This window comes from Stigmatopora nigra, chromosome 13 (assembly GCF_051989575.1).
Source record: "Stigmatopora nigra isolate UIUO_SnigA chromosome 13, RoL_Snig_1.1, whole genome shotgun sequence".
Classification (NCBI taxonomy): domain Eukaryota; kingdom Metazoa; phylum Chordata; class Actinopteri; order Syngnathiformes; family Syngnathidae; genus Stigmatopora; species Stigmatopora nigra.
Genome location: NC_135520.1, coordinates 6431079 through 6453776, shown reverse-complemented (window position 1 = coordinate 6453776; position 22698 = coordinate 6431079). Strand labels below are relative to the sequence as shown.

Genomic DNA, 22698 nt, shown 5'->3' with positions numbered 1-22698 from the left:
AATTCAAAACTCTGTCACCCATATTCATAAGAGTCAATCAATCAATCAAAGAAACACAAAAATACTCCAATATCTAATTTTCCACACCTAATATTAGTCAATAAAAATTGAAATCCACATACCCCAAACAACTCCTAGTTCACGTGACATAAAACCAAATAACAAACCGATTTTGTTCTCATAATTTACTAACCTTTTCTCTCAAACTCTTAAAATCACATTGCCAAAAGTTCCCCTTCTCTCTCATATTACAAGCTTATCAAAAATAATCAACACCACAACATCCTTCTCATAACATTTCAACCTTCTAATATTTCAATTCCAACTTATCTTTCTTCATATTTCAATTTGAATCTCCTAATATTAGAATATTTCTCCCAGAATATTACTTCTTTGCAGGTAATTTCCTGATATGGTTGAGAAACATTGAGTTAGCCTATACTATATTCCTACATATTGAAGTAGCATCAAAAATATTAGGTGATACATGTCTTCTTTGACCAGAAACAACCCCACCCTCCCTTACTCCTTCCCTCCCTCCCTCTCTCCCTCCATCTCTCCATCCACCACCTCCTTTTACTCTCACCCAGTGTGGTTGAGAGTTTACTACATGCTCGCTGTCCCGAACCATGATGAAGCAGTGGTCCCTGTGGGAATTCTACCTCCCGCCGGCGAGCAAGACTGCGCTCTCTTTCGTATCCCTCAGTCACACGCAACTCCATCCTTATCCTCCTCCTCAGCAGCAGAAGTAAAAGGAGAAGAAGAAAAAAGGAGGAAGATGAAGAAAGAGCAGCAGCCTGTATGTGGGAAAAGTTCCTCTTTGACTTTTCATTGAATACAACTTACCTTCACTCCTTCTGGTTGGAAGTCAAGGAACATCGTGGAGAATTCCACGGTCTTCCCATCCTTGCCGTTCATTTATTTCTGTGGAGTCAGCAGGATTTTGTCAAGCTCTGTGTCCATGTTTTGATCCACGGAGACACACTTGACCCACCAAAAGACTTGCGGGGCAAAACAAGGGATTAATTCTTACACTCTGCCCTCAGTGAGTATTTTTTTTTTGGTCTTTTTTTTGGGAGTGTTGAAATCTCTGTGTGTGTCATCGTCTCGGGCAACTCGGAAGTGATTAATAATGCACTTCTTCATGACTGCTCAAAGGCTTTGACCTGGATTTGACAGGAAATAGCAACAGAAGTGCATGTCTGAGAGGTTTCAGAAGCATTAATTAATAATGTACTCTTTTTACTTCATTGAATGCTGAAGGAAAGGTATGCGTGCTTGTCTGTGTCATCTTTAGGAGCCTCTTTTTTCATAAGAAAACAAAGTGCAATGGATTATGACGCCAATTTTAAAGTCAATTTCTTTTGCACAAATGTGCCTCATGATATTAAATGATTGATTTCAAAGACTAGCGCAAAAAAAAACCCTTTTTCCTCCTCCTCTTTTTTGTGTAAATGACAAAACAAATAAGGATTAAGCAATGACGCCTGATTAGAAGTCTGTTCAGCCTTCATGGATCATTTGAGATGATATTTAAAGAAAAAAAATGGACTTTTTATTCCTATCATGCATTTCTATTGTTTTTAAATCCCTGAAAACATGCATTAACCTTGAGGAGGAGTGACAAAAAGGTGTTAGAGAAGAGATTAAATAGGCATAAAGAGTTAACATGCTCGACTTCTGCCATCTAAAGGAAAAAAAATGATATGAAAGTAGTGAGGCCAATCATTTATGTATGTTGTGGGGCAGGAACAGAAGAGCTAGAGGCAAAAACACGGCCAGACGTACACTCACCGACTCATATTTAGAAAGTGAGTAAGAGAACATTGTTCTTTCTATAACGGTACATTAATAAAAGCTTTCATTCGATGTATGAATCAAGTGAATGTTACATATTAAAATATTTCCTCCAGCGTTTGCTGATGCTGTGTCCACATGCATTGTGGATTATTTTCCATCTATTACTGGAGGCAGCAACCCGGGCAAAGATCTGCCCATTATTATCTTGTAAATGCAGACCTGAGTCAACAGAAAAGTAAAGTAGAGAAATAGTGTTGTTAGATGCAAGCTGAGCGATGATTTAATGAGACAAATGCAATGGTTTGAAATAGGTGAAAAGCAGACTATAACGTGGCTGCAGGTGTTTCATTATAATAATTCAAAAGAGGTAAAATAGGCGAGATGAACTGATAAGATGATCTCTTGGTTGCATCAAAGACTGCACTCATAAATCATAAATAACATTCGCTACGAGTGACTCGAGTTTTGCAAGATAGTCAAATGTTTTAAACTCAACTCACTGCACAGTATGCAACCATCATTTAACGAGTCTTTCTAAAATTGGGCTTCAAACTTTTCTTCCCATTGGGAATGTTCTGTTAAACTAAATGTATATGGAAAAAGTGAGAAGATGACAAATGGGGGTCTTATATCAGGAAAGGCTGCACACGTATTGTCTTTAGTCTGGTAAAGCTAATGCTTGAACACAAAAAGTTTTTACGAAGTGTAATACAGGAGTTGTCAGCAGCGCTATATATATATATACACACACATAAACATACATATATATTATAGACATAAACATACATATATATTATAGACATAAACATACATATATATTATAGACATAAACATACATATATATTATACACATATACATACATATATATTATACACATACATACATATACACACATATATATATATATACATACACTCATATACATACATATACACATACATACATACATTTACCCACATATATATATATATATACACATATATATACACATACATATCTATATACATACATATATATATATATACACACACACAGATATATGCATACATATATACACACTTATACACATATATACACACATATATATATATACACACATACACTTATTTGACCACTGATTGCATGTTATCTGAAACACTATTATGTAAACAGATCAGCCAATTATTCTCCATCTTATTATGGGTACTATACCCTATTTGTTCTTGGTTTCTGAAAAATAAGAACATGCCCTGCCAAAAATGCAAATCATTCTCCAATGCGAACGACATCCTATTTTTCTTTGTCTTTTGCATTTTCTTTGGCTGGTGCGACTTATAGTCCAAAAAAAGACAGTAATTAAATGCCAGAGCTTCTTTTGAGAGAGCGGGGTGGAATACAGTACGTGAATTTCAAATGAGTGTGTGTGCTCCTTTGTACAAACATCTATGATTTAGAGTCCTTCTCCTCCAGTGCACAGAATGCATTTCTCAGGTGGTGTTCTACATTGTCACATACTACAGTGGGCACAAGTATTACCATGGGTCAGTGGGCTGGCTGGCTGCAGGACGCAGTAACCATTGTGCCAAATAGCTCCGGGCTTCTTTGCGTGTCCCACACGCACGCACGCATGCACGAATCAGCCCATTTTAATCTTTTCATCTCTGTCTCTCATCTTCTGACCTTCCTTGCACAAATGCCAAACATATGCGATTAGAGCTCTCATTTGTTTTGCTGCGGCCCGGGTGTGGAAAAGGTTATGAAACACAACAACTGAGCTTGGGGGACAATGATGAGATGACCCCTGGAGAAGCAGAATTTCATGACTTGGGTTTGACTTTGAAGGAAAGTTTGCCATTGCTTATGCATGTGTGGATAATGCAATATTTAAGTTACTCGCAGCATGTCATGAGGATGAATCGTGTTCTTTTTGCGTGGGTGAGACTGATGGTTCGTCGCTAGTTCGTAATCTGAATATATGCACTGATTTTCCGTTAATGTGAAGATCAGACTTGACATCAGACAACCAGACCTAGAATACTGGATTAGTGGAATAGAAAAAAAAAGTAGTATCAGAATTAGGATTAAAGTTATTTTGGAAATGAAATCTTTGTATTACAACGTAAGCATTGATGGCCAATGAGAGATGAGTTTATATTAAATCTGCTCATAATAAAAATGAATAGCCAAAAAAATTGATGAACTCATTGGCTGTCATTGAAAGCCATAAACGTCCAATCTATTTTAACTGAGGGTTAAAATGTGAATAGAAATGACATAAAACTGAAACCTGACCGTATTTTCTGGACTATAAGTCGCACTATTTTTATAGTTTGGCTGAGCCTGCAACTAATCCTCAAATACGACTTATGTATTTGTTCTTCTATGTCCACCAACTGCCTGTGTTGTTAATATATTGTCTCTAATTACCTGAAAACCTTATGCTATCTAATATCTGTTTCATCTTCATTTTACTAGTGTTATTTTGATGTATGTTTGTTCTTGGTTTCTGAGCCAATAAAAACAATCCCCTCTCAAAAATATGACCATTCCTCCAGGTCTCCAAACCGGTCTTCAAGGGCCGCTATGGGCGCAAGTTTTTGTTCCAACCGATCTAACACAAACAGTTTAACCAATGAAGTTTCTGCTGAAAAATAGACTGCAATCCACTAATTGCACTTCTAGCACACCCAATAGGTGGAAAGGTTTCCTCTTACCGATTGGAACAAAAACTTGCACCCAATGCGGCCCCTTCTGGAAAAGTTTGGGGACCACTGCTGTCAAACTCTCATTCACAAGGCAATGTAAGACATCACAGTCCACAGAATGATGTCAAACTAAGTCATGAAATGCATGGGCAGCTGCTTTTTCGTGGCAGGAACTCACTGGCGCCTCTTTGACTGAAATCAAACGAATGAATTTGAATTGTACAAGTGGATAGTTGGCACTATATGTGGCGAATGGCACGATGATTACAGATGGCAGCTTGAATGGTGACACGGCATGTATCTAAACTGGCACTAAAAGCGTGCGCCTAATCATGTCACGCCCACGTGCATCTCCTGACTTCCATGCAAACTCACTTCCATCACTCTGATCTTTGCTTTCCACTGACTTCATGAAGCAAATTCATTTAGAAAATGATATCAGTTACATAAAACAACATGGATCCGCACTAAAACAATCCATTTTATAGGAGTTATTAGTACTAAAGCTAATTGAACTCCCCCGTATGCAATTACTACAGATTGGATTGCAATACATAATATATATTTATATATATATATATATATTTTTTTTTTGGAACCACTGGGTGGGATTATATGCATTTAATTCAGTAAAATATAAAAAAAGTGGGTAGTGGCATTATTAATGCATTTGAGTGTGATTATTAGAAGGCATTATTTTTCAAGAGTGTATTTTTATCAAGATAATGGGATGTTTTTTTACTTGTCATCCTGCTACTGCAACCAGATTGGAGTTTTTTTTTTTAAATCCGACATAATATGAATTTGTTGCAGAACCACAGACATGACACTAAGGGACACTACAAATTAATGGAAAATATGGCAGCAACAACAGTTTGCATTTTTTTAACAGTAATTTACCAGGCAATCAGAAAAGAACGATTTTGCATTATTAAACTAGCTCACACATATTAGACATATTCTCAAAAGACTACTTCAAGTGCCAACCAATTTTTGGGCTTTCTGAGTGATCTTTTAAAGTATTGTACAGACAGGTGCACTGTGAAATAAAAGATAAGTCACATTTATCAATAGAAAAAATACCCTAGTTTGTTACTACCTTAGTCCCTTTTTAAATAATTGGCAGGTTTTGAAGTCCGATGATGGAGGAAAAGCTTTGTGTGAAAATATTTCCTGCAAAGCATTGATTTGGACACTAATGGTTATACTTTTGTGGCACCTCAAACATGAAAAGTGCCTTCTATCAAACAACGATGTATAGGAAAAAAGTAATAAATGGTCCATTAAAACTGTATTTTTTTCGCCATTTGGCCAAAGGAAGATATTTTGTGGCCTTAGATCATCATTTTAGTACTTTTTCTCTCAAAATCTGTATAAAAAATGTATTCAGATTAAAGTTGACAGATTCATCACAATGTCAGCTAAAGTTTTAAACAACTGGATGTGGATTTGAGGTTAAAAACTATGTTTATGTTCTAAATGATTACAAACCACAACAATAAACAAAAGTAAAAGTCTTTAGACAGTAACAATCAAACATGATATGAAGGTAAAGTCATTCCTGCCCTGAAAAAAAAGTCTAAGATAAAGCAAAGAAGTCACTGTAACATAATGATAATACATTGAAGTGATGTGATGTGAAATGTTGTACAACAAGGTGAGGTCCAATCCAATTCTTTTTGGAGGACCCCCCCTGGAGATGGGAATGTTATTTGTGTGAGCCTTGGGCTGCTGCTGGAACTGTCAAATGAATATGGATGCATGAGGAAGTCATTTTTCAAGTGGGGGTGCTTTTGTAAAACATCTCCCAAATATGGTTAGGGGTTTCCACAGCACACTTTAATAAATGATATGTTCTGTGGATTTCATTATAGGGCTTGTGTTCCCTTTAAAATCGGATTTCCAGATTGGAAGTTAACAGTGTACTTGTATCAAAAGCAAAGCAAGGAGCTAACTAAAAATATCCTGTTTTGAGACCCATTTGTAGCAGATGTGTGAGAGCCGGAGGGTTTGAAGGAAAGGTTAGCCTCTATGCACCAACATCATTTTTTTTGGGGGGGGTGGGGGGGGGAAGAATGTTACTGCTAAATTGAAGTCATTTTAGATTCATGTACCCAAATTCAATCAGCACATGAAGGGGAAAGTGACTTTTTGTAAGTCATGAAGGGGCACAAACTATTAATTCCAAGTACTACTGCTGCTCATAATGATATATTAGTCATTGGAGCACATTTATAAAAGCTCAGGACTGCTATCTGCTGGTTAAAAAGCTTACTTCAGCCAGTCTCTGTATTTTTGAACATTTCCAAAGATAATTATTAAATTTTTTTTTAAAAAAAACCACACCCAGTATGTCACTGTTATTAAAATCCAAAACAATTTGCAATTTCAGCTTTGCATTTTCCGAAAGAAACATAACGTCCACACCCAATTCCCTTTAACAGGCCACAAAACTTTTTGCTATTCCAAATGTGTCATACGAGCATCTGCTATTTAAACTAAGGCCATCTGTTGGCTAGAAAAGGAATTTCCCCTTAAATAACCTATCTTTTTTTTCTCCTCCTCACAGGAAATGTCAAATTCAAAGTGTCACATGACATTGGGCTGCAACTAAACACAGCACCATGGATGCGGCTCATACTCTAAATGCCACAATAAATAGTAGTACAATGAACAGCCAACTAGTCACACAGAGTCTTTGGGAGGTGGTTACCATAGCGACTGTGTCCGCCATTGTCAGCCTGATCACAATAGTAGGGAACATATTAGTGATGCTTTCCTTTAAAGTCAACAGCCAACTAAAGACAGTAAACAATTACTACTTGCTCAGCCTGGCGGCAGCCGACCTTATCATCGGCATGTTCTCCATGAACTTGTACACTTCCTACATTTTGATGGGTTATTGGGCTTTAGGCAATCTGTCATGTGACCTGTGGTTGGCTGTGGACTATGTGGCCAGTAACGCCTCAGTCATGAACTTGTTGGCAATCAGTTTTGACAGATACTTTTCTATTACTAGGCCTCTCACCTACAGAGCCAAACGTACTCCAAGGCGGGCTGGTGTCATGATTGGTTTGGCCTGGTTGGTGTCACTGGTTTTGTGGGCGCCACCTATCCTATGCTGGCAATACTTTGTGGGGAAAAGAACTGTTCCAGAGAGACAGTGCCAGATTCAGTTTTTCTCAGAGCCCATTATAACCTTCGGAACGGCCATTGCAGCTTTTTATATCCCCGTGTCAATCATGACGATCCTCTACTGTCGGATTTATAAAGAAACTGAAAAAAGGACTAAGGATTTAGCAGAGCTTCAAGGAGCCAACCAGTCAGCGCAACCAGACGCAACCAAGCCTCAGATTATCCGATCGTGTTTTCGCTGCAAACTACGCTCCGGCTCCCCGGATTGCGCCGAGGCCTCGTGGTCGTCTTCATGCAGGAACCACCCTGCTCAACCCGGCGCCTCCACCACCAACGAGGAGTGGTCCAAAGCCGGGCAAATGACCTCCTATAACAGTTACCCGTCCTCAGAAGACGAAGACAGGTCAGTGTCTTTCGGGAACCAGGTTTGCGAGGTCGCCAAGAGCCCGGCGGGAGACGAAACGGAGCAGCTCAGCAGCTTTGACGAGGAAAACTTTTACCAAACGCCCTCTCAAAGTAACTCTCAAAGGAGTAGCAAACGTGTGTCGTACAAGTTTAAATCCAAAGACACTCTTGCGCCACACCCGAGCAAAAATGGTGACGCCAAAATGGCCTTTTCTTCGGCGGAGTCCTTGAGCACTCAGGCCGCCTCTGCGGCATCCAAAGACGTCACGTTGAAGAACCACATGACCAAGAGGAAGAGGATGGTGCTGATCAAAGAGAGGAAGGCAGCTCAGACCCTCAGCGCTATCCTGCTGGCCTTCATTCTGACCTGGACGCCATATAACATCATGGTGCTTATTTCTACCTTCTGCTCGGACTGTATTCCCGTCTCCCTGTGGCATCTGGGCTACTGGCTGTGCTACGTCAATAGTACCGTCAACCCTATGTGCTATGCTCTCTGCAACAAGACTTTCCAAAAAACCTTCCGCATGCTTCTCCTCTGCCAATGGAAGAAAAAACGGATTGAGGAGAAACTCTACTGGTACGGACAAAACCCCATTGTTGGCTCGAAACTTTCTTGAACTATTTTAAACAGTTGACAAATGTGACCATGCAGAACCAAATCCAAGGGTGTAGATTCTTGGGGTCAAATTGTAGCAAGTCCATTTATATGAATAAATCAATCATGCATGAGCCATCCAATCAAAACCATTGGCACTACCAACTGGACAGCAGGATTGTTTCATTTTTGCTACTGTTATCTTTAATATGGTCATTGCTTCTGTCTATTAAAGCACAGTGCAACAGTTTTGGGATGAAATCCAAAAAGTGAACATTTGTGAGGTGGGAATTTATTGATGTTTTAAGGCTTATAAAATGCATGGCCACGTTGCCTGGGAGTCTTGGGTGTCATATTTAATCTTAACACTGTCAACATCTGCTTTCAAAAATGATTATCTTGCCTCGTTCCCTAGCTGCTAAAGAACCAATTTGCCAAATGGTTAAAAGATGACAGTAAAGTGTGGGTAGACTAGTCAGATACTTAAATATCCCATGGCTACATGGAGTATAAAAATGAAGAAAAATTACACCATTGGCTTTTATTGCTCCTAATATGTTAAAGTAGAAACAAATCCTTAAAAAAAAAAACTTAATTAATCTTAATCCTCCATTTTAAGCATCTCAAATCCGTCCACCTTGAATTCAAATAAGGATTTACTGACATCATTTTGGGCTGAAAACTGGTCTTTGTGGATTCTTTTAAAACCACACTAATCCTATTATACCTAAATCTAAAAAAAGGCATAAAACTTTCAAGATTTTATCTCATTAATTTTTCTTTGATTTGGAAAAAAAGTACAAAGACAAAAAAAACCTAGTGATGCATACTATTTTATCTCATTATCCCCTTGTGGAAAATTAACCATTGCAAAACAGCCACTAATTAAATAACTATGTACTGTATATAATTGGAGGTCATATTTCTGTTCATCAAAGATATTGCTTTATCCGATATGTTTGTGTTACTAAAAGATAATTTGAAAAATAATCAAAAGTTGTTATATTATTCAAAATATGTCTATACTGCTCTAATTGTTAAACAATTGACATTTATGTAGTATTTCAGATGGATCATGTTATATGAAATGTTTTCAGTCCTTCCCAATTACCCAAAATTCAATATTGAAATCCACAAAATGTGAAATTATTGGACAGCAGGTGCCTCATCTTAAAGAATAAATGGAACCCTAATATGATGCTAATTGTTACAATCGAGCAATTAGTGGTGCTACAATGTTAGGGCTCCTTACAGGCTCAGTAAGGGACTTTTTTATGCAAATATATCGTTTTTTTTGGTTCTATTTTCTTCCCCTTAGATATCACAGGTCCTATTTTAACAAAGACATTTGAAAAAAGAAAAGAAAAATAGGTGGAAAGGGTAAAGCTCTGATGTTTTGAAAGCAGTTGTTTTTGTCTGATATGTATTTTTGCTTCTTATTACTATGCTATTTTTCATTTTTTATTTTTTTTTTAAGGACAGGCAGTTGTGCTAGCGGAAATAAACTGCTTTGCTCCACACGATTATCACTTTATGCTTCAACGTCTCCATATTTATGTTGCTGTGCAGACATGCCTTTTGTAAATAGTCATCACCATAAAGTTGATATTTCTCAATATCCGTAAGGGTTTCTGAAAGTTTTGTTTTTATACTGTGACAAAGGCAACACATTTCTTTTTAAATGACTGAAGTCAGGAATTAAAATGAGTGCACCACAACTTTAGTCACGTAAAGTAAAAAGAAAGCTAAAATAGTTGTGTTTTCTATTTTGAACCTTTTTTTTAGGGGCGGAGAGTTATGTTGTTGTATTTTTAAATAAAATGTACATGCATTTATTTGAAATAAATGTCAATGTCTTGCCCAATATTAACTTTGAACTAATATTTGATTTAAATTGTCTTTTAAAGCCACGGGGTAAGTTAAAATGTATACAAACCTTGTTCATTTATTTTCTATACTACTGGGGGTGCTGGAGCCTAAACCTGTTGATTTCAAAAGATTTAAAAAAATGTTTTCAGTTCCCATAAACGTTTGGTGATTGGCTTGATACTTCCCTCATAGTTCATCTCTTCTACAGTCCTTGCAATGAACCTGTTTGGAACTTTCTGATGGTTTCACCATCATCCATGCATACTTGCACAGATGCTCCTTATTGCAGTCCTTTTGCCAATAGATGACATTCCTGCGGTTCAGATTAGCCCCGGCACACGCGTCGTACCACCAACCCCCGCCGGCCACTCCCTTAAACTCCAGCTTGGCACAGTTCTGAAAGTAATTATCATTATCTCTGTCCTTCGTAGTGAACTTTTGGTTATCGTGCAGGTAGTTCTCCGTGTCTTGGGTGAGGGCGTCCACGGCCGAGCCCCGGAACAAGCCCAGCCTCAGCCGATATGCCGATGATTCACTCTCCACCATGAAAGGGTCGTACTCTCCCATCTTGGTGATGGCGTCTTGGTCCACTAGTTTGACTCCCAGTTTGAAGCGGGCCGGGCCACTGCTTAACTGGTGAAGATAATCGTTGCCAAGCCAGTGATCTCCGGTGACATCCCCGAAACCGATCTTGTAGTCGGTCCATACTCGGTCAAAACTGATGCTGCTGTTTACGGTGATGTGCTGCACTACAGTCCATCCTCCTTCTTGCATGGCACAGTAGACAACGATAGGGGATTCTCCGGGCTGGATCAAGTAAACGCCATCGCTGGCGTGACCTGCTGAGCTCATGAGCATTTCATGACAATCCTTTGGTAGCACTGTGAGGATAAGCAGAGCTGTTCATTTCAAGGATTTCATTCACATTTTCTCTCCTCTAAAGAACAACCATGTCTGTTCTTTTAACCATGAATAAATGTTCATTGTCTTTGGTAGGTAGGGAACAAGTAATATGACAAACAATACATTTTTTTAAGAGGCCCTGACCTAGAATGGATTTCTGTTTTTAGTCATCATAATTTCATTAATTCTTAAGTTAATATTTTACATGACTTCCCTTGTTTTTATGACTTTGACTAACCTTAAAATCACAAGTGAATCATCCGCAAATATATGATGTTGTAATAAAAAGAACAATAGATTGAAGAAATTCAGTGTGAAATGTATAATTTCCCCCAACAGGAATCACTGCTATGAGACAATGACCTTGTCCCCTATTAAATAATTGCATTCTTAAAGGGCTAGTCTTTTCAATGTACAAATTATGCTATGTCTATTAAACCACTGACATTACAAATGACTGTTTATACACGTTTTTTGTCAAAATACAGTGAAACTTTGAAGAATTGCTACAATATTACATTACTTAGTTGTTTTTTCTTACACAAATTATCTCACTAATCTTAAATCACTAAATTAGCTCAGTAGAAGAATTGAATTGAATGCTTTAATTGTCATTATAATAAGATTTAATGTGACCATGACGCAGATCCTAATCTACCTCAGATAAAAACAAGCTAATGCAGAATTTCAAAGTAATCACAAAAGTCACTCAAAGTACAGACATGTGCCTGTGATTAAATTACCAAATTAGTTTCCTCAACATCATAGTTTAGTAAAAGTAAGTTTACATAACCACGTTAAGGACAGCATGATTGAAAAGAGGGATAAATAAACCTACCTCTCATTCCTTGGTTGATGACCACATTATGCTGATCAGGAGGTAACATGTGAAGGTTCTCTGCTTGGAGATGCTCCATCTTGACTCCATATGCACTCAGAAAGAGCAGTAGTGGCCAAACTTTCAATATCATCCTCCTGTAGACACATTTTACACAATCAGACTAGGAATTTTACACTATTACAAAGCTGCTGCCTAAATAAAAGTCTTACTGTACTGTACCTTCCTTCACTGGAATCGGAACGGTAAAAATATATATCAGCCAATCTTTTCCTACACGGACGCTTTAATGAAGCAGAAATAACAAGTACACAAGCAACAACAACGGCACACCACTTTCAATCTCAGCTGGACTTCAGCCTCAACTTCACACTGCAATGGCAGACGCCAAGCCTTCATCTTATCTGTGTCAAGTCAGATAAAAAACTACTGTGAGTGGTAAGATGAGTCGGCTGGAATTATTCACCAACTCCGAATCTATTTAAGAGGTTAGAAGGTTAAAGTCCAGCTTGGGCTTGTGCTGAAAACAAGTCAAATACAATTAAAATGAAGTAAAATAAGCCCTTTCCCTACCACAAATATCATTTTTTTTAACCACACAATACAAAAAAAAAAATACATTTATTCTTCACTCCTAGACAGCAATACATTTAAATGAAAAATACAGCTTTTTCAAATAAGAAAAGGACAAATATACATGTATTTAAAAATGTTTTTGTCTGCTATTACAGCCACAGAATGGCAAATACATTTGTGTTTAGGATTAGAGTATATAAGCATATTTTCAAAACCTCAAAAAGATGGATTTCTACTTCTGGAAAGTTGATTTTCTTGCTCTTCATGGATGGAACGTCAGTTGAGACAGGAAGGAATCAATGAGCTGTTGAGAAAATATGGTTTATTTGCAGGCAAACCTTGTTTAAAACAGCACAATAGCAACACTACATGAACTATTGACCTTTGCCATGTCTCCAGCAGCTCCAGGAAAAGCCTTCAATTGAGGCATTTGATGCCATAACTCCAGCAGCTGCTGATTAAAAACAGGGAAATTCCTGCAATAGTTCAAATAGAATCTGGATTAAAGTATTAATTCCATGGATTCAAGCAACCATAAACATAACATGACCAGAACTGTGCATTCACGAGTTCAGCTCAACTTTTTTTTAGTATACTTATACTACAAAAATAAGAGTCAAAAAACATACTTATCCAAACCAGACTTGGTAGATCCAGTGTAGCCACTTGTTTTAAGCTGTTCCCACCATCGATTTAAAACGGAATTGATCCACAATAAACCGACATTGACGTATCTGTAAGGGTCAAAGATATTCTATTTTTATATTCTATTCCTTGTATGCAGGTTGAGATCAAATTTGATGGATTCTTACTCTTCATAAGGACTGATCAGGACATTGTGAACCAACGGGAACAGGTCCACACAACAGCCGATGTTAATGTTGGAAGCGTCATCATCCATGCTGGAGGGAATGTTAGACTAAACAAACATTGACTTAACTTGAAGTCGGTGATACAATGACTTTTTCTGAGCTTACCTTTTGCTTATAAGCGGGAGCATGTCAACAAAGACGCTGGTATCTTGGATTCTGTGGAACAAAGATGTAATGCCAATTTATACCTAGAATTTGCTCTGTGTTAATGGCATATAAGATGCAGTATATTGTTATTTTTGTAGATCACCATTGATACACACTTGAATTTATTAAATTCTGATTTGGTGCCGATATTTTCAGAGATTGAAGTGAGCGTTAACATTTTCTATTGTAGTAAGTACACATGCATCATTGTAAGATAAGAGATTATTTTATTTCATCCCTTAATTGGCAATTTTTGGCTATTCAACAAAAATATTCAATATTAAGTGAGTGGTTAGCATGTCAGCATTGCAGTTCTGACATTGAGGGTTCGATCACAGTTCCAGACTTTACTGTATGGAGTTTGTATGTTCTCCGCCGGGGTTGTATCCCCAAAACATAGGCTGGAAGTCATCTGGGATAGACTCCAGCACCCCCGTGACAGAAAATGAAGGATGTATTTTGAATATAAACAGAGCAACAAACAGGCAGACAAACATAAGGAAACACTTTACATAACCTCTGTCTTCAGCATTTTTTGTTTTTTACCAATTTTATAATATTTATGAGTTTGGGATAATGTAAGCACTGAGTAATACCTTTGGAAGTATGTTATCAACTCCCCAAAATGTCTCTTCCACAATGTCAAGGCCACTTTTAGTCTCAGGTTTCTTCCAAGGAGCACCTCAGTTATTGTGCTGTGATCCTTTGCGAGCTGGAAAAAAACCCATACATGATTGAAAATTTTCCATATAAAAAGACATTTACTTCTTTATCTGACCTCAGCAAGTTTCAAGTTTTCATCTGTCTGCGATCCACTACCCCCAGCATTTGCCGTCAACTCTGCGTCAAAGATTTTCTGCTGTGTATTCCTTGCGCCAGTCATCTTGTTGTCTCTCTTTCCAGCATCATGCGTCCTTCCAGAACTTTGTGGCTTTTTCCGAGCCACCACTAAATGATGAGTCTTTCTCTTAAACGACAGGACTCGCTTTAATCTGCCCGCGGTATTGCCACAGCGACTAATGGGACAGACGGGAAGGAGGAAATATTCAAATAATATGTCAACACTGTCACATTTGCATTGATCATTAAGGCCATACCTCTTTTTGCTGAACTCTTCATTTTTCACAAAACCTGCCTTTAAAAAGAAAAGAATGATATTTTTCTTTTATTTTTGATGAATGGCATTTTAATAAATGGGATTGAAAAGAGGAATAAAACTCACATTGTTGCCCTCGTGAGAATAAATGACTTTATTCTCGCAAAACATTGCTTCAGAATGCGGGATTCCGTCTTCCGAATTGGAGTTCATCATTCCTTGAAAAATCAGTTGCAGGTCACAATTACTGCCACCAAAAAGCTTGCATGCAAAAATAACTTTTGCCTTTACAATTTTTTTTTGGCTTGGGTACATTCTTTTTTTTCCAATCAAGGCCATTTCAGACCATTTTTTTTTTATTTTTTAAGGGCTGAATTAAGGAGCATCACAAAGGGCGACATCATTTGTGAGAGATGAGCCTCGACCGTCTTTCAACCTTCACATAGCTGGCCTCACTCTACCCTTTCCACCCTCAAAGCGTCTTTCTTCTATTCTTAAAACATACCCGTTTTTGTTCCTCAAAAGATTGCGACTTCTTTTGAGGTGTGGATAAACAGCTGCGTTTTGACCCGTTGGGTCAGCCTGTGAATATGTTCCCCTTGTGCATGCTCAATTTTTATATATACAGTACAACATGGTATTTGACAATTAATAAAACAAATGATCAAAATCAGTTTTTTTTAGGTATAGAGTGTCAGGTTTTTGGTTAAAATTCTGTTCGGTTATATTTCCTGATTTGTCACTCCGTTCTCTGTTTCTCTCTCTCATGAACAACTTAATACTTTATATAATTTATTCTAAAGATTTCAGTCAACAATATGCTCTGACTTTGAAAAGGAACATATCATTTGAAGCCTTTACGTTTTAATCTCGTATTGACCCAGCCCAGTGACATCAGACCAACATCTTTTTTAATCTCACTAAAAGAGCCCTCTATAGTGAGTCTATAGATCTCTTAGTTCAGTGCAATCTCCTGACAGTATTTAATTTAATGTCCATCATTCAAAATTGAAAAGCCCAGACGACTAACCTTTCAGTGTGAATTTTCATTTTGCCATAGTAAATGCTGCCTTGAGATTGTAATAGTTCAAAGTTGAAACTTGATTGCTTTTTGACAATATGTGAGGGACTCCTGTAAAAAGAAAAAAAAAAGTGGCCAAAATAAAAATGTAAATAGAGCTAGGGGACGCATGATCAAGCTTCCGGACAGATTTTAAATTAAAAAGACATGAGGTTGTCAGAATGAAATGAGTGTTTTGCATCATTAAGGTACTCAAATAAGACATTTGTCTACTAAACACTACTGACAGCAAATTTTCTCACCACGTAATATTTGCAAGCCCACTCTGATCTCATCGCAATGCCGCAATTAGAGATGAAATAGATAAACTGACCAATTCTGTTCCCAAAAGCATGTCATCATTGGGTGTTAAGGCCCTCAGCTGTGGCAAAGAGCAACATCATTAGTGGCATTTTTGTGAAATGCCATAAGCGTGCGGTGAAAGGTGAGACTTGGGTTCAAGTCACCGCAAATATCTCAGGAATAAAATAACAGTCAAAACCCCAAATCTCAAGTCGCAATAGCATATGTTATACCTTTGGAAAAACTAGCAGCTGCCATCAGTGATATTTAGAAGGCTTCATTTTAATATCATTTTTCTTAAAATAAGCTTTATTAATGTAAATGTGGAGAGAATGTTAATAGAATCAGCAAATTAGAATGACTATGAATCATTCAAGCTGTGTTTTCATTTGGAACTAGAGGCACAGGGAATAAAGTCGGGACCACCAACCACATGTGGACTGTCCTAACTTGGAATTTACGTATTTTCTGCACTATAAAATGCAACTAATAGACTTCAATTTTCTCAAAAGCTAGCAGTGCATCTTACAGTCTGATGTGCCTTAATTATGGATCAATATTGGTTAATCATTATATGAAAATCCTTTTAGCACAACTCCTAATCACTACTACTGTTACTACTACTCCAGTAGATTTATAACACCACCCATACTACCCCTTACCTCACTGCCTCTGACAGCTATAGATACTTGAGCATTGAGTAATCAATCACCTTCCATTGCCTTGGACAGGGATAGACATCCAATTCAATTTGACTCGGGGGGCTGGCAGCGATTGACTGGTCGTCAATGGCAACCAATGAGTTAATACTTAAATTACATTTTCAAATACTACAATCTCAAGGCTTCTATATGAAAGAGTTAAATCAATTATCCTGACAAATAAGGTTGATAAAATAGGATGATAGCCAGTCCGCCACTAACCAAAACTGTGCTCAGGTTTTATGTTCCCTCATAAAACACCACGTCTCATTCCAGGGTGGCCTCAATATTATTTACATGTCTTGGCCTTGCAAAGAAGCCACTAACAGTAGTCTCTTGCTCTTGGCACCACATCCTGACATCAAGAAACCCTCCCTGTGTTACATAAGAGACGCCAAGCTTCTCCGCCCGGCCTTCAATGAGTGTTCTGTCCTGTTCTAAGTCCTAAAAAGTAGCAGGCCTCTGTTTTTCCTTTCTTGTGCCCAGTCTCTCACGATTGCTACACTTCTTTTTCCGATCTTTAAGCCTAACGGGTAGGAGAGAATTTAAACAGTACTGACCACAGAATGTTTCAGTCAGCAATCCAGCAGGATGAGAGCAATAAGTCCAAAGACTATGCTAAGGCCCCAATCAAGATGCTCTTTGTTCAGCAGGCACTTTGTGTGGTTGAATCAGTCGAAGAATGGAAGTCAACATCGCCGGGAGAGACTATGTCCAGTGATTAAAGCTCCTAAAGAACACAAAATAGAGATTAAGCGGGCACTTATTGGACTCTGAAATCTCATTAGACGATAAAGAGAAAGTAGTGAATGTCTCATTGGGACGGTTTGAAATTGGGCTCATCCTCATTGAATGTGACATTCAAGATTTCTACCTTTTATCTTCTTCTAATAGAAAAGAAAAGACATGGGAACATGTGATTGGTTACCAAAAAGTGAAGGGATTGGTTACAGAAGAGAAAATGACGTACATGTGAAGCAGAAATCCCACAGTATGGATTACACTAGTAATATACTATGCATTGATTATGGAAAACCATTTCCACAACTGTAAACCTTTGTGGTGGACTTTCTCTGATTAATTCTAAACCATTTGTTTGGATTTCATGGGATTTCATTGATCATCCATCCTTTTTTAATATAACAGCTGGAGACAAGCCCACTTTAATTGGGTTTTTGGTGGAAGAAAAACTTGGACTGGTCACCCACCAGCCTCCACGGTACATTAATGGTTTTACTTTGAGAAGATGATTGCAGTCTTTCCAATTGCTTTCCTCACATTTTGTAACCACTAGGTGGTGGTATGAATCCGTGTGAAAACAGACAAGTACAAGTTAAAAGTCATTAGATGTGCACTAAAAAGATCACCAAGCTGACCTGTGTGTGTACTTGCATTGAGATGGCCTAAAACACAGGTGTCAAACTGACGGCCCTTCGGCCAGATCAGGCCCGTCAAATGTAAATCATGTGTGCCAGCTTCCTAAATAATGGTGAAATTTAGATGAAATTTATAGATATAGTGAGAATACTTACTCGTTGAAATTTTTAAACAAGCATTTTTCAATAAAAAAGATCCAATCTTACCAGTTCTTTTCCAGTTTGTCACTAAAAACTATTTTCAAAAATTAATGAACAACTAAATATTTATGGTTTTCTATATTATATTTCAAACAAAATAAAAAGCAATTTGAATCAAAGTCTATCTCTGTTTCTAGCTTATTTAATAAAGCTCTTCTGAAAGACACGTATATACTACATTATATGGGTCCACCTTGCATGCAAGGGGCCCCGATTTCTTTTTTTTTTGTTGCCATCCTTACGTAACATTACATAAAATAATCCTCTCCATCAGCCTTAATGACCCGTGTGGAAGGAGAACTCCTGCTGCCTTTCAGCTGCATTTAAAACCACAAAACGCCTGGTAAATTGGCAACATGGATTGCTTTCCATGAAATATTTCCAGGTGTCACTTTTGGATACGTCTTTTTAATTCCATCCTGCGTCACATTCACCCTTTAAAGTAGGTGTTCCATGCACAGAATAGGAAATCATCTCCATCTATTATGTTGCAACCATATTTAATGTCAATGGAAGTCATCAACATGGCCATGGCTTGAAAACAGTGTATTTAGACCTTTGTTGAGTGACAAGAGTTTCAAATATATCAACCGTCAGTTGTGGACCCGCTATTGACTCTTCTCAACTTAACCCTGAGCTCCCCCATGATGCAAAAGGGGCCTCGGTATTTTACCACAAGGCCAGCCACTGTAGTCAACTCAGATCTTGCAGCTCGTCTCCAAAAAAAAGAGCAAAAAAGAAAAACCCCTTTCAAACTCCTTTAATTTGGAGATGCAGCTGAAGGCCTGGTTTCAGAAGAGATGACATTTCATTTTGCCAAACAGATGCTTGTTTAGAAGTTCAAAGCAGATGTTTCCACCACAGATTAATGGTCATGATGCTGAGGAATGATATCCCAAGATGCCTTTTATAACTTATTAAACAGATGTTGAAAATAATAACCCTTATAAATTCTGGTGTTTTTTTCATTTTAACTGATTGACTCAAGACAAGTGGAATGGTGGACAAGTGGTCGGCATGTCCGCCTCACAGTTCTGAAATCAAGGGTTCAATTCCTGATCTTCCAGAGTGGAGTTTGCATGTGTGGATTTTATCTGGGTACTACGATTGGCAGGTCACCAGTACACGGTGTCCCCCACCTGGTGCCCATTTTTGGCAAGGATAGGCTGCAGCACCCCCGCGACCCTTTTTGGATAAGCGCAAAAGAGAATGAATGCATAAATTTAGTCCAAACATAACCTTGTTTTTTTGCATTTGAAGAACATGCTTGAGTTTTATTTGGAAGACAATTTCTGTTCTTTGGTATTATTGCATTGGACAGAAATGATAAAATATAAATACAAATTTACTTCAGTTAACATGTTGATCTGTTAAAGTGAAGGGTAACAGATGGGTGACAACATGCCTCCTGGGATTGAACATATTTTCTCACTATGTAGAGGTTAAAGTTCAGTCTGCCCTAGACGGTCATCTGACTTTCAGCACGTCTGCTGTACTAGGTCAAAACTGTGTATCATTTTTACTTGTATCCACAGCTGGATTTGCGGTCTGTGCATATCATCAGCCATTCCGCTGAGATCTACTCCAGCTTTGGCCCCAACAAGACCAGGATCACCACTTCAAGTGATGTGTGTGGTTGAATAAACATTTGCTGGGAAAACATTTCTATTAATCTAAAGCCAGGGGGAGGACAAATGTTTGTCCTTGAGGGCCACATTTGAAATTTCAAGTGAAAGAAATAAATCGTGGGCTATATATGGCACTAGAGCTATATTTTACCCAGATACACCAACACTTGATTTATCACAGTTAATAGGTTCCAAGATCTGCCACAAAACATGGATAGCCCGATAGTGTTTAATTGGAATGTTATTCGGTCTTTTAAACTGTGTATTGTATGAAACATTGTACTTTTTTTTTTTTTAATTCTCGATGGTAGACACTCTCTCTAGTGGCCAGTGCCTTGCCCTTTTCCCCCATTTTATGTTTGTATTATTGTTCCCACACTAACTTTTCATCTATATTTGGCAGATCCAACCCGCCATGTGGTGAATTTGGGAAACGCCAAGGTATTACTGTATTACTTTGCTTAACATATACATTGACTTGGCTAGAATGCCATGCCATGTGGCATTGGAATAAAAACCAATGTCTTCATTCATGCCATCATCGTTTCCATTACTGTGTTTAAGGTCAGGCAGGGACATCATCTTCAACATTATCGAGCTATGGTGAATACGGAACTAACTTCTCAAGCAGCTGTGTGCGACCAATGTGTGTTTAGGTTCACAAATTTGCACGCTTAGGCAAACTGATGTCCTTGACAGTTGAAAACAAAAAAACCGAGCAGCAGAATTCAAACATCCCTTCAATCCAAAAAACAGGACTTGGCTTGGCTGATCTTCCATTTCCAAATGCTTTCCTTGGATTATGTTTCTCATACTGTTTGTTGTGTTTAATTATTTTTAATGTGATCAAGAGATTTAAAAAAAAATCACAGCTGTAAATACAAAGTGAAGTATTTAAGACTCCATTGGCAAAATACATTGAATGTTTTATGCTTGCTGCATATTGCATTTTAAGATGTTTTTTCTCGACGTGTGGGAGACAATTATTTAATTTTCCAATGCGTGGAATGTGCAGCTGAGACATTTATTTGGGACTTTGTTGTTTTATACATTATTAATCGATAGAATTCTTGTTTTTTTTTAGTCAAATTAATCAAAGAGCTCGGCAATGTTTTTCTCATTTGGTGGACATTTGGACGCAAAGAAAGTCTGAAATTTTGTAGTCTTTGTGAGTATTTTAACCATAACACAGATTTCCCCATTAAATCCCAAATCGAAAGCAAGGACAACAAAACATTACATTGTATTGTACACAGCGCTTTCTGTTATGCAGGCCAGATATGCCACTTCTCAAATATTGTCAGATACGGTAGTGCGAAGAGCATGTTTAGTCATGCGACCACATGATTAGTCAGTGGCATATAAAAACTTAACTGAGGAAAGACTGTGCATGGTTAATGTCACACAGGTTTTTTGGACGGAACTCACGAGACATTCTTCATCCCCCCAATATACTTGAAGTTTCACCCTACAGCTTCAGTTGTATAAAAATGTTTCAAGGCCACCAAAGTCCACTTAGAAATGGGCTGCTCATAATCAGGTTGAACATGTGCACATTTAAAATGACTGCATGGATTGGAAGGGTTCGGGTTAATCTACAATTATGATTTTGTGTGAGACAATGAGCTTTTTAACACTATTTATGGTAACTAGGTAGTATATATAAGAGAGAGATGCACCAAAATGTCTGTGCCAGAACAGCTTAGGTTGATATCTAAGCACAGCTATTCTCACTTACTGTGGAACAGAAGGTAAACCTGAATATGCTCTTAGAAGAGTTTAGGCTGTGTACAGTCCTGTTAAGATGACGAGCTGCTCAGGACATTCACTTCCTGCCTGTATATCTTTCTTCTTGCGCACGTTCAGTAAATATCTAAAGCAATGAGCATGCCCAAAGTGATGCAAATTGAACAGCTACAAAGAAGACATTGTTCCCCATATTTTAATGTATTTGATGCCTGTAGAACAGGCTCGTATTTGGAAATAGTACAACAACTGCATATCATCTTGACATTCCTTCTTTAGACCTCTTGTCGCCAACATTCTCTTAACGGCATTGCAATGGGCTAAAATGGGAGAAAAGTAAATGATAATTGTGACTAACAGTTGCCCAAAAATATTTCAAAATCCAAATAAAATGTTGACTTTTGATAAAGCTTTAGCTTTTGCTTACCAAGTACAAAGCTGGTAATACACTCTAGCCGATCAAGTTCTCTTTCTCTCACTCCATTAAAATGACATTTCTCTTTAAACTAACACTATCAGGATATTGGAAAGTTGCGAGGGGCCAACAGCAGCAAAAAAAAAAAAAACTCAAGTGGAAATCTCCGCCTACACCAAAGGCTCTTATGTAACCTGAAAATGCTTGCGGGTTGTGCCGTGTACAAAGACAGAGGGCACATTTCTCATGTTGCATCTCCAGTCACCTCTCCTATTTATTTAAGTTTTAATACCGTCAAAAATACACTTCTACACCAGTCAGCGTTCTTGAAGCTAATTCATTCA

General features: G+C 37.9%; 2 protein-coding genes and 1 long non-coding RNA gene across 8 annotated transcripts in view; 1 reads left to right on the top strand and 2 right to left on the bottom strand.

Moving 5' to 3' along the window:
- The first annotated feature begins 607 nt into the window (after positions 1–607).
- chrm5a (cholinergic receptor, muscarinic 5a) lies at positions 608–10265 on the top strand. Its single transcript, XM_077730493.1, has 2 exons — positions 608–1045; positions 7055–10265. Exon 2 carries the CDS (start codon positions 7110–7112, stop codon positions 8643–8645), a length of 1536 nt encoding a protein of 511 aa, XP_077586619.1. The 5' UTR covers positions 608–1045; positions 7055–7109; the 3' UTR covers positions 8646–10265.
- Positions 10266–10590: 325 nt separating this feature from the next.
- On the bottom strand, positions 10591–15252 carry LOC144205915 (fibrinogen-like protein 1-like protein). 6 transcript variants are annotated; one of them, XM_077730507.1, is made up of 10 exons: positions 15051–15248; positions 14926–14963; positions 14607–14844; positions 14425–14540; positions 13787–13837; positions 13622–13711; positions 13439–13543; positions 13192–13285; positions 13025–13113; positions 12254–12370 (listed from the first exon to the last, which is right to left on the bottom strand). In XM_077730507.1, the coding sequence occupies exons 1-9, from the start codon at positions 15237–15239 to the stop codon at positions 13072–13074; spliced, it is 963 nt and encodes a 320-aa protein (XP_077586633.1). In that variant the 5' UTR covers positions 15240–15248; the 3' UTR covers positions 12254–12370; positions 13025–13071. The 6 variants fall into 6 exon arrangements, 5 of the variants coding, with proteins under 5 accessions (XP_077586635.1, XP_077586634.1, XP_077586633.1 ...); XM_077730506.1 differs by lacking the exon at positions 12254–12370 and adding an exon at positions 12502–12637; XM_077730505.1 differs by lacking the exon at positions 12254–12370 and having other exon boundaries at positions 12502–13113; positions 15051–15247.
- Positions 15253–15952: 700 nt separating this feature from the next.
- Positions 15953–22698, bottom strand: part of LOC144205923 (uncharacterized) — a 28083-nt gene continuing 21337 nt past the window's right edge. The window contains exons 4-5 of the long non-coding RNA XR_013328248.1: positions 17549–17718; positions 15953–16056 (exon numbers count right to left, since the gene is read on the bottom strand). This is a non-coding gene — a long non-coding RNA (uncharacterized LOC144205923). The remainder of the gene's footprint in view (positions 16057–17548; positions 17719–22698) is intronic.

Excerpts from the sequence above, each read along its gene's own strand:
- chrm5a (XM_077730493.1), top strand. The coding sequence starts at position 7,110 with ATGGATGCGGCTCATACTCTAAATGCCACAATAAATAGTAGTACAATG.
- LOC144205915 (XM_077730507.1), bottom strand. The coding sequence starts at position 15,239 with ATGTACCCAAGCCAAAAAAAAATTGTAAAGGCAAAAGTTATTTTTGCA. Across the intron at positions 14,845-14,925 it reads GAAGAGTTCAGCAAAAAGAG|TCGCTGTGGCAATACCGCGG; the intron begins GTATGGCCTTAA and ends CTGTCCCATTAG. Across the intron at positions 13,286-13,438 it reads ACCAAGTCTGGTTTGGATAA|GAATTTCCCTGTTTTTAATC; the intron begins GTATGTTTTTTG and ends GAACTATTGCAG.